This window comes from Rattus rattus, chromosome 7, assembly GCF_011064425.1.
Source record: "Rattus rattus isolate New Zealand chromosome 7, Rrattus_CSIRO_v1, whole genome shotgun sequence".
In the NCBI taxonomy this organism is placed as follows: domain Eukaryota; kingdom Metazoa; phylum Chordata; class Mammalia; order Rodentia; family Muridae; genus Rattus; species Rattus rattus.
In genome coordinates this window covers 14,441,427-14,453,777 of record NC_046160.1, presented here as the reverse complement: position 1 = coordinate 14,453,777, position 12,351 = coordinate 14,441,427, and the positions used below count along the sequence as shown (strand labels likewise).

The window sequence follows — 12,351 nt, the reverse complement described above, 5'->3', positions numbered from 1 at the left end:
AATCACAGGTTCTTTTTATGAATAAAGTCATGACAGACTTAATAAAAGCAAAGAGTCAATACTGACCTCACAGCAGTTAATAACTGTCCTTTGGTTACATAAGACAATGCTCTTATTCTTTGGAAATACAGTTCAAATGGCTCAAGGGTAACATTTTACAGAGTAAAATAGTTTGAAATGACTTAGGAAAAACCTATATGTACATATGTATGTCTGTGGAAAGAGAAAAAGGCATGGCAGGACAGAGAGAGGAAGAGAAAGTCATCTTTCAAACAAATTAATCAAAATGAGTAATAGACAAATATGGGGGAAAGATACAAACGGTTTTAGAATATTTTCCTGAATATTTGAAATTATTTTTAAATAAGAACACTAGAGAAATAGTTTAGATGTTAAGAACAATGGTTGCCCTTCCAGAGGTCCTAAGTTCAATTTCCAGCAACCACATGATGGCTTAGAAGCATGTATAAGGTAATCTGATGCCCTCTTCTGTCATGCAGACATACAGGAAGACACAACACTCATATACATACATAAATAAATAAACCTTTTTAAGAAAGCAGATCGGAGTATTGTTACTTGTTTTGGTTTGTTTTTTGAGACATGGTCATGTAGCCCAGGATGGCCTGGAATGTGACCTGCTCTTACTTGTACCTCCTGAGACTATAGGCCCCTCACTAATACACTGGGATACGTAAGAGACCCTCATTCTGTATGGGAGTAAGTAGCTGTATACAGTCACTTGGACTAAAGATAGAACTTTCCACCTGTATTTACATATTACTCACAGCTCGCTCTCTCTCTCTCTCTCTCTCTCTCTCTCTCTCTCTCTCTCTCGACAGGGTCTATCTATGTAGTCCTAGCTTTCCTGGAACTCACTATGTAGACCAAGATGGCCTCAAACTCACAGAGATCCTCCTGCCTCTGCCTCTGCCTCTGCCTCTGCCTCTGCCTCTGCCTCTGCCTCTGCCTCTGCCTCTGCCTCTGCCTCTCTGCCTCTCTGCCCCTGCCTCTGCCACTGCCCCTCTGCCTCTCCTGTCTCTGCCTCTGCCTCTGCCTCTCTGCCTCTCTGCCTCTCTCTCTCTGCCTCTCTGCCTCTCTGCCTCTCTGCCTCTGCCTCTGCCCTAGAGTGCTGGATTAAGGGTATGCACCACCACCTGGTTTGAATGCAAGTTTTAGGCAAGACATTTTGTATCTGGAACCAAGTTTCCACATTATTTCAGTTTTAAAAAAAGACTTCCACTTTGCTTCCCAATGTAACTTTCCCCTAACTTTCTCATAGCCTTTCCCCCGTTACTAGGATTAGGTTATTGTGTGTCTGAAATCTTAGAGTACAAATCTCAGGAGAACAAACTGATGTGTTTAGGATGTGGTAAAAACAATCTCGTAAGTCTGCTCCTTTCAGTAGTGTCTTTGGCAGCTGTCACCAGGAGTCATGTCCTCACTGGGTTTACAACAGGACATTGCTTTTATTTCTAAAACTGTTCATCAAGCCTTAGTGTCCACAGATACAACGGCAGCAAATCCGTAACACTTCTGTGAATGTTCTCTTTATCATTCCAGTGGCACGGCATGGCATGGCTGAACATCTACACACAAGACCAGAAGGCAAGGCTACAAGTTCTATTCAGGTTTCATCATTAATGTGCTCTCACAGATTAAAAATAGTTACAACAGTTGGACCCTTCTCCAGTTGTAGGTTGACTGAAACTTTGAAACAAATCATAAAGCTTTGAGTTCCATAGGAAAAGAGACTGTAATTCCTCCTTTAGTGACCCTCACAAACTTCAGTTAGAGTATAAATCAGCCACAGAACTTACATTAGCTTGATACTGCTCCAGGATCACATGACCTGGAAATTCTGGCTCAGGCACAGATGCAAATTTCTTGATAATGTCTTCAAGTGCCTGGAGCCCAGCCATTCGCAGTTGGTTGCTATGATCAGTTGCAGCCATGAATGCCATTCGAATCAGGTCAGAGAGATGTAATACCAAGAGGTCATCTGCAAAGGAAAACAGAATGTAGAAGGGAAAGTTCACCCAAACTAGTGTAATGCACAAAAATATGAAACAATTCGACAAAGTGCTTATGATCCATAATGTCTAAAGCATAAACTCAAGAATCCCAGCGCAGCAGCAGAGCTTTAACACGCAAACACAGACGACTACAGGATATACACTGGCAGCTGAAGCAAAATACATGAGTAACATGGCTTTCCCAAACGGCCTTGTAATTCCCTCAGAACAGACACTGGCAGAACTTTTCTGTAAAGGGTCAGATACTGACTATTTTTGGCTTTGCAGGCAATATTATCTCTAAGGCTCTGCTGCTACACTATGAGAGCAGCCAGAAAGTACACAGTACAGCAGACAATGCTATGGAAACAACAGTGATGATTCCAGTAAACTGTTTACAAACACGGCTGTGGGCTGCATTTCAATCACAGGCCATAGCGACAATCTCTACTGCAGAAAGCACAGTGTGTAGTCAGGAAATTTAGCTACAAAATTATTTTAAGAGACTTTTTTTTTTTTCCCCCCGGAGCTGGGGACCGAACCCAGGGCCTTGCGCTCGCTAGGCAAGTGCTCTACCGCTGAGCTAAATCCCCAACCCCTTTAAGAGACTTTTTAAGAGAACAGAATGGGAAGGGAGTCTGGTACTTTTAACACCAGGCCAAAGGTAACCCTGGATCTTGCTTAAAAGCAAATCTCAAAGGAATTCAAGTGAAACAAAGTGCAATAATTTTACTACATCCCAGGACAAAGTTCAGCACTATTTAAAGAAACAGCAAAATTTAGCACTAGCTTCACAGCATTTACAATGCCAGCATCTGATAACAATGTACCAAGAACATAAAGACCAGAAAAGAACCTAGCTCCAAGCAGAAAGAAAAGACCAAGGACCAGGAACTGGTTCAGATATGAGTGATAACAGAACTGGCAGGCAAGGTTTTACAGGCACTGCACACTGCCACATGGTAAAGGGTCACATGGTAAAGCATGACCAGGATGGAGCAGGAGTGAGTGGGGGGCATGACCTCCATGGAGCAGGAGTAAGTGGGGGTGGGCATGACCTCCATGGAGCAGGAGTGAGAGTGGGGGTGGGCATGACCTCCATGGAGCAGGAGTGAGTGGGGGTGGGCATGACCTCCATGGAGCAGGAGTGAGTGTGGGGCATGACCTCCATGGAGCAGGAGTGAGAGTGGGGGGTGGGCATGACCTCCATGGAGCAGGAGTAAGTGGGGGGCATGACCAGGACGGAGCAGGAGTGTGGGTATATAAGGCATACAGTTTAACAAGAAATATGCTAGGTGACATTAGGACAAGCTAGGTACAAAGATCAGTCAACTTAAAATACAGGAACCAGGAGAAATGATCACAGTTAAGTGCTCTAGTCTAGAAGACTGAAGGCAGTCTTTTTGAAGTACTAGCAATTCAGTGACTCACCCCACCCCCAAAGAATTATTTAAATTGGATTTTGTTGTTACTATTGAAAGGTTAACAAGACAAGTTTTGTCAAGTTCCTATCTTAAAAAACCAAATTTAACATTTGAAGTTTAAAGAGTGTATGTTGGGGTAGGCACTATAAGCAAAGAGAAGGAAGAGAATTTGGCTGGAGGTCACCAAAGCTCCCTCCTCTAGAGGAGGTTAAAACAAGCAACCAGCCTTGTGAGGTAGATAAGTCACTGACAGAGTTTGGGAGAAGAAATCCCAGGTAGAGGATCTGAATTAAAATGGGTCTACTCATAGGTCAATAAACAAAATGTAAATAAAAAGACAATAATTCATAAATAAAAGATGGATGGATGGATGGATGGATGGATGGAAGGAAGATAAAAAGGACAAATTTTCCTTGTACTCTGTCAGATAATCCACCATGTCTAGGAATCTATCAAACTCCAAATTAAGCAACTGTACCTGACTGCTTTCCCTAACAGCCTCCGCCCATAAACCTTCCTTCTGTAATTTGAGGTGAGTGTATAAGGGGGATGTAGAGAGGAGTTGGGGGCTGGGCTGGCAGGGCTTCTGTAGCCCAGGAGTGGCCACTCCTCTAGCTAAAGCACAGTGCTCAGCAGATGAGGATGCGATCCGAAGGGCCTGGACAGCACAAGCACCAGGTTTGCACGTTTTCAGAGTCAGAGTTGGCTCGTGTTTCACCCCAGAACCTAAGCTGAGTCCTGAGACCATCTTACATCCAGCCACAGCTGTGAAGTTCCACGAAGCACAGTGCGCACGCAGAGTGCATGGGGGAGGCACAGTGCCACACTGTGAGCAGATTCTGACATGAGGAGCATTCTCCTCTTAGATGGACGAGGTAATGCATACCATGGAGGCCCACAGAGGCTACAAGAGTGCATCAGATTCTCTGGCACTAGAGTTACAAGCATTTGGGAGTCACTTGATGGTCTGAGCTTTGAACCCAGGTCCTTTACAAGAGTAGCAGGTGCTTTTAACCACCAAGCCATCGCTCTAGCCCACAAATGACCTTTTTAAGAATGTTGCCTACACTTCTGTGAGGACGCATCATACACACAGGATTCATAAGTCTACGTCTCTACCATCTGGACTATTAGGTTTTTTTCAAGGTATGACTATGGTTCTGATTCTTTACATCCTCAGCATACAGTAAATAGGGCTCAGTTAATATGGACTAAACAATGGCATGAATCCATATTTACTGTTTCCCCTGGGCTCGATGTTCTGATTTACACTTCATAGACTGTGCACTGCTATACCATGCAAGGCATTTTAACATATATACATCTATACTGTCTACTTAACACAGTCAAACCCAACAGGGTAAAAGGGAGACAACTACATACACAGTAGGGAGCCTCTTCCTGGACCAATTCTTTCAACTTCTCCAGGTCTCTTTAACTATAAAATGAAGATATTTATTACTGGGACTAATACTCACTTTGTGAGTTCTCTATAATGTTTGATCCAAAGGAGATTCAGCACAAAATGTTACAAAAGCTAAAAACAATGACATTTTCAGTAATAAGCATTTTTCTTTTCAAAAATGCCAAATAATTTTCACGTGTGAACTATGAGAGTTTGACATACGCTGTGGACTCATGACTCTGACTGTCTCTGTGGCTAGGAATGGCCACGTTCATTCGACTGTGGACCTGAAAGCTGTACCGTCAGAGCCCGCCTGTCAGTCAGTGTGGGAACTACGGCTAGGGAATAAGGATGACTAGAGGAAAGGCAGAAAGAAGGTGCAAGACGGAGTTGGGGATTTAGCTCAGTGGTAGAGCGCTTGCCTAGGAAGCGCAAGGCCCTGGGTTCGGTCCCCAGCTCCGGAAAAAAAAAAAAAAAAAAAAAAAAGAAGGTGCAAGAGACAGAGATATGAGGACTGCAGGCCAATACCATGTCAGCAGCAAGTGTATCTTCTCAGGGTCTTTTAAAGGTAAACAACTCAAAGTATGACCAACTCCAGGAGGATAAACAATGACAATGACAAATGTTTACATGGTGAGTTCATGGCACACAGTATCTGTGTCTGACTGAGGCCATTTCCTTCAGGCTAGAACAGTCTCTCAAGGACGTATGCGTCCTTGGAGGAACTTGGCAGGGTATAACTCACGTCTTAATTAAAAAACAAAGACAGATGGGGCTGGAGAGATGGCTCAGTGGTTAAGAGCACTGACTGCTCTTCCAGAGGTCCTGAGTTCAATTCCCAGCACCCACATGGTGGCTCACAACCATCTGTAATGGGGGTCTGGTGCCCTCTTCTGGTGTGTCTGAAGACAGGGACAGTGTACTCACATACATAAAATAAATAAATAAATCTTAAAAAAACAAAAACAAAGACAGATGTCGGTAGATCATTCCTGATTAATTATAAGCAAGAATTCAGTCAGTTAGCTCCGATGTGCTCCCCACATGTCCCGTCTCTTTTACAAGTAAGTGTTAAACTGAGGAGCATGTTCTGAGGAAACATAGATTGCAAGCATTGTTATTCTAGTATGGTTGAAAGAATAAAATTCATATACATAGATATCTAAATATAAACAAATATTCTAAATACAAACAAGTAGTATAAGGGACAGACACTATGGTCAGGTGAAGCAACTTGCGAGAAATAAAATGCACAGCCTAAAGCATGCCTCAGAGAGGTGAAATATCTCAAACCTATCAACAGGACTTCCGGGAAAAGGAGAACTTACTTTTTGGGTTTCGTAGTTTAGCAGACCGTGCCAAGGCAAGATCGAAGTGAGCCTGGTCTGCGTTCTCACACAGGTTGATGATTCGGCATAGGCAGTCTGCGGCAAACACCCGAGTGGCCCATCGAGGAGCCACGAAAGGCTTTGATTTGTCCTCCTCGCCTAGTGTGGTGAACATGGCATCGTCATCCATCTCATCCTTCTTCTCAGACTCTTCATCTTTCCCACTGCTTAAGAGCGTTGCCGCACTCATATCTACAAGACAGAAGAGCACCGTGACTCGTCCCAGGGGATGCTTGGAAAGATGGCCACCTCTCATTCTCTGAGCGAGCAAAATTGACAAGCACCCTCTGAATCTGGAACCGAGAAACACATAACATCAGTTATTCAAACGTACACTCCACTTTAGGATTTAAAATGAACCACATGCTTTGTTGTACAACAAAGTAACGTGAGCTTTTTCAGATGCTAAAATTTAGGCTGAGCTTGCAGATGAGTTTAAAACATATTTCAAAAGCATCTTAGTTTACACCGTGATCTAACCTTCGACATCCGATAGAAATTTGTGACTGAAAGTTATCAATATTTTTAAAAGTAAGCTCAATAGAGAAGTATATCCATGCTTACATGTCAGAAACAGAACGATCTCCATGGCTTTAAGAGCACCGTTTAGATACGTACCACTAGAAGCTGCTAAGACATCTTTACAGAGCATTAACCAGTGAGAAAGCTTCTCGACTGCCAGGGAAGAAAGCATGTGCCCCAGCGTGTCGTGAACATCAGAGCACAGTTTTCGGTCGGTCTCTCGATCTAGCATTCCAAAAAGAAGTCCCTCAAGCCCCGTGTCTGTGATGTTAACACCCTGGTGCCGGCAATGGATGTCACTTCGAGAACTAACTCCAGGTGCGAAAGGACTGACATCTGAAAAGGAATTCCACAAGCAGACTTGTGTGATCTCATATGCTGTGAGTAGCAGTACACAAGGACCAAGCCTTACACACGACCCACAACAGTGTAAAGTGCCTTTAACTATGACCTCCGCTTGCTCACTGTAGTATTAAATTAATCTGAGATTAATGGTTACCTCTGGTTTCTCAAACTGATTATTCTGATCTCTTAGAAATATGAGAGATTCCCCATAATGTATGTTTTTAATCATGTTACATCCCAACTGCAGCCCCCGCTACATGAAAGTTTTTAAACAAGAGGACTCACTGCCACCGCTGATCTCTTTGTCCCCTGCATTCTTCGCCAGGCTCATGGCGTATTCACACACTTCTGCTGCTTCTCTTTGTGCAAGTTGCCGGAGACAGGCCACAGCCGCTCGACGGAGCAACAGATGGGAGCTGCATAGGTGAACCTGCCAGCATAACAAGTCAGGGCAGCATTCAGCTGTCACCCTTAAAGTTCATTCACACTGAAGACTCATCTCTGGGAAGCCTGACTTCTAAGAGGCTCCTTAGTGAAAGACCTTGGGTTTTTAAATTACCATGGGGGGGGGGGCTGGGGGATGACTCAGCAGTTAAGAGCACTTGATGCTCTTCCAGAAGACCCGACCCCAGCACCATATTGGGCAGCTTACAGATACCTGTTAATTCCATCTCGGGAGGGAACGGACACCTTTGGTCTCCTTGGGCACCTGCACACATCATGTGCCCACACCCACACTCAGACACACAAGCATACACAATTAAAAATAATAAAATCTAACCTTTAAACAAATACAACACAATCATACAATGGCATTTTTTGCAGGATGATCGTGTCAGTGAGACACACAGAAAATATATCACTACCAAAATACCTACGCTGAGATCTGTTCTCTAGAGCCCGTATTAAATGGAAACCCAGGAGTTTATGCACATCATAAGTTCATGCGTTGTCGCACTGAAATGTTGCCATCTACAAGTCTATAGAAATCAAATGCAGTAAACGGAAAGTAAGGGGCAAAGCATATAGTAAGAACTAACAGTGAAAAAGAATATTAATTAAAATAAATAAAGGAAAATCAAGCAAACATGAACACAACCAAAAAAAAAAAAAAAACCAACTAAAAATGGAGGCATGGTTACAGACGTATCCCACTTCAAAGTCCCTACAAAAATAAATACAGTACACTCCAATAGCCAAAGTAAAGTCCAGAGACGCAAGTCTCAGTCCTGGGTGCTGGTATGGGTTTGAGTCCCACCTCTATTGATCCTATTTGTAATATTCACAGGATCACAGTAAAAATAAAATATAACCAGTACAGACATAGGTTAACTGACTAAACGCTAACTGTCACCATGTTACTGTAAATCTGTATCCATGCACTGCCTTCTTAGAAACAAGTAAGCACCTGAGAAATAATCTGAACCACACAGATGGACTGGGGAGTCTAGTACGCAGAACACAAATTCCTCTACGATGACAGTTTCTCTCTATGCTATCAGAACGGCATTGTGGGCTTGGGGAGACAGGCCGGCAGTTAACAGTGTTTGCTTCCCAGGCTCACATCTGCCTGTAACTCCAGCTCTAGCAGATCAGATACCCTCTTCTAGCCTCTGCCATGCAAGCATCCTTCCTACATGCATATACACACAAGCCAGCAAGCACATGCACATAAATTCATAATATCTTCTTAACTTAAGATATACTTGCATAAACCTCACATGCCATGCTTGGTTGATATCCTTGGAAGGCCTGCTCTTTTCTGAAGGGAAACTAAGGAGGAGTAAATAGGGGAGGGGGAAGTAGGAGGAGAGGAGGGAGGAAAAACTACAGTAGGGATATAATATGTAAGAGATAGGTAAATAAGTAAATAACCTTCAAACTCTAGGTTTAAGGGGGTTATAACTGTCCCCTGAAAGGCTCTGCCAGCACCTGACTAATACAAATGCAGATGGAGTTAACCAGGGGACTGAGCCCAGGGGACCTCAGTGGAAGAGTTAGGGAAAGGAAGTAGCTGAAGGGGATTGCAGCCCCCATAGGAAGAACAACAATACCAACTAACTGGACCCCCCAGAGCTCCCAGGGACTAAACCACCAACCAGAGTATACATGTAGGGGCCCATGGCTCCAGTTATTTATTTGTAGGGGGAGATGCTGATACTAAAGTCTGGTTCCTTAATTGGTTCTTAATTTGGTCAATAAAGAAGGCAGGAGTCAATTGCTGGGCAAAGGGTAATGGTGAGATTTCTAGGTCCCAGGAGGAAAAGGTGACTTGAGGAAAGAGAAGGGGCTTTTAGGCTAGGATCTGGAAAGAGACGCATAGAACAACCATGTGAGATCTTGGGGAAGCTAGAACCGGTGGCCTCTGACACCAGCATATAGCCAAAGAGGTCGGTGGAGGCTGGCTGATAAAGGCCAGCTGATAAGCTTATGCCACCACAGAGCAAAGGTGGGGAGGGGTAGGGAGAAGGAGAGGGAGAGGGGGAAGGAGAGGGAGAGGGAGAGGGGGAGGGAAGCCAGGGCAGTAGCTGATGGCTTGGAGACACTAGCAGAGCCTAGAGGGAGCCAGTAGAGCTCAGACAGCAGCTCCCAGCTTTCCTGGGTTGGGGATGGTTGTGATCGATCCTGAGCTAAGCTGGATGGAACAAAGGAAAGCGGGAAAGGTCAGAGCTCTCAGGAAAAGTGGTAGCATGTTATTATAATTACATGCAACACATATGTAACAGAGGACTGACTTATCTGGCATCAGTGGGAGGGGAGGCACTTGGTCTTGTGAAGGCTCGATGCCCCAGCATAGGGGGATGCTAGTGCAGCGGTGGGAGTGGGTGGGTGCATGGGTGGAGGAGCCTTAGAGACAAAGGGGAGGGGAGATGGGATGGGGGGATTGCAGAGGGGAGACCAAGAAGGGGGACAACATTTGAAATGGAAATAAAATAACGAAAAATAAAAAGATATACTTGCATAAAGCCAATCTATGCAAGCTTAAGAAAAATAAGACGTAACTGAAGGGAGAAAGTCCTGATAAATCAATATCTACTTTTCTTCCTATAATACAAACTTCCCAGGCTCGCACACAGCGTAACTAGAAAGCTTAAGTGCAGCTGTGTCAATGGGGACATGTCACTCAGCCACAGCTTTGGACGTTTTATCTGTATACTGTGACCTATCTTACACATCGGTCTTCAAGAGTCACTTTAGGAAGAATAATATAAAACTTTAATCATGCGATAATTACAGACAAAGAAAATACACTCAGCAAATATGCTGACTGGCCAGCCAAAGTGAAGTTGAAATAAAGCATCCCAGTTTACAAAGTGTTTTACTTTGTTTTTGAGGCAGGGCTCATGTAGAGCACACTGGACTCCATCTCACAGTATAGCTGAGTCTGGCCTTGAACTCCAAATCCCCCATCTCTCCCCACCAAACACTGGGACCACAGGCGTGCGGCACCACACTCGGTTAGTGTCTCTGATGTGTAATCATCCCTTTTCTCTTTACATCTGTGCCATCAGAGATGCAGCATACAGTCAGTGGTATTTTCCAGGGACTTTCCACATTGAACTGTAATGATACCATGGCTGTAAGTCTTAAGACCACCAAATGGATAGCTGGAGAGATGGCTCAGCAGTTGACATTGGTGGTCATTCCTAGAGGACCTGGGTTCAGTTCCCAGCACCCACATAAACAGCTACGTCATAACTGCAGTTCCAGGTCATCTGAAGCCCTCCTTCGGCTTCCGTAGGTACCTGTAGTATGTGCTGCACATAAACTCAGGCAAGCATGTGCATGTGCGTGCGCGCGCGCGCGCACACACACACACACACACACACACACACACACACACACAGAACAGTTAAGAATAGATAAATATAATTCTGGACACTATTATGTCACTTGTCTACTGGACTGTGTACACGGCCTCTGCCTTAACAGTCTGGCTTCATGCTTTTTGAGTTATATGAACAGAAATTGATCCACATCCAGCAGAAACCATGTTGGGAAATCTGACTTTCACAGTCAAGCCACGTGTGACAGGCCCTCTAATGATGTTCACCACCAGCACCAACTGCCTCTCACAGTCGGCCATGAGGTCATTGGCATGAGCAGCCAATATTGGACACAATTCACGGTTTTGTTCAGCTATGCTGTTTGGTAGGTTAAGTGTCATACGCGTATTTTCAAGTTCTGATATTTTTAACTTATGAAGGATTTATTCAGACCTAATTCTTTCATGAGCTAAGGAGCATCTGTATTTGCATAAATGAAAAAAATCAACCATCAATTATGAGGAAAAATGAAGTTCAAGAAAATGATTGCTCTTTGGTCAATACTGACACATAATGTCCAATTAAGTCTGCCTTTTCAATTATCAAAGCTTAAGATGACATTCATATAGAAACTTAGCAGCAAATGGCATTATAATACCCATGGTTTGTTCTGCCGAGATATTTAATACAATAAAGTCATCTTTGGCAAGGTTTCTAGAAGGAAAAAAAGAAAGAATTGAGAATTCATGCACTGATCTTACAGTTGGGGATAGCCTGGCGATATAAAATGTCTGACGAGACTCAGGAGGACGGTACCATCAACGTTACACAGTTGCGCACTGACAACAAGTGACACCGCTGTGCAGTGCTCCGGGATCTAGTTCTGTGTCAGCAGAGGTGTTCACTGTGAGGCTTGGTCTGCAGGGCTGCTGCTTTCACAGTTTCCAGGTTTCTACACCATAAACAGTTCTACCGTCTCTGAGTAGCATATGGCTTCAGCAAGGTACATTCAATGGTGGGTGGCCTTCTCAGCAATGACACATCAAAGCCTGTTTCTTTTTTTGTTTTTTTAAGCTGGCCCTCACTATATAGACTAAATGGGCCTCAAACTCATAAAGAACTGCCTGCGTCTGCCTCCTGAGTGAAAAGATTATAGAACGCAACAGTGTGCCAGGCTAAGGAACATTTACTTCATCATAAAGACAAACTTCAAAGTTAAAATCATCCACTGACATTTCTAAAATTACTCTAGATGTCACAAATGGCAATGATTCTGTCTGGACAAGAGGAACTGTGGTCACTTGACAGTATGGTCATGGGAAAGACAAAGCAGCTGTTTCCAGCGACAGAAATGGTAATTCAGCATGGCGCTTGTGCCTTTACAAATACATTTGAATAGTTCTAGTCTCAAACATATTAGAACTTATTAAGTACTATGACAAAATGTACCCGTCAATATACTTGCTGAAAAAATCATATTCCTTT

The 12,351-nt window shown here is 43.7% G+C and overlaps 1 protein-coding gene across 1 annotated transcript in view; it reads right to left on the bottom strand.

The window, feature by feature from the left end:
* The window catches only part of Heatr5b (HEAT repeat containing 5B), an 81,377-nt gene that overhangs the window by 29,341 nt on the left and 39,685 nt on the right, over window positions 1–12,351 (bottom strand). Inside the window, exons 22-25 of the mRNA XM_032908893.1 lie at window positions 7,385–7,529; window positions 6,851–7,090; window positions 6,173–6,424; window positions 1,821–2,002 (exon numbers count right to left, since the gene is read on the bottom strand). Coding sequence (XP_032764784.1) covers window positions 1,821–2,002; window positions 6,173–6,424; window positions 6,851–7,090; window positions 7,385–7,529 — 819 coding nt within the window. The remainder of the gene's footprint in view (window positions 1–1,820; window positions 2,003–6,172; window positions 6,425–6,850; window positions 7,091–7,384; window positions 7,530–12,351) is intronic.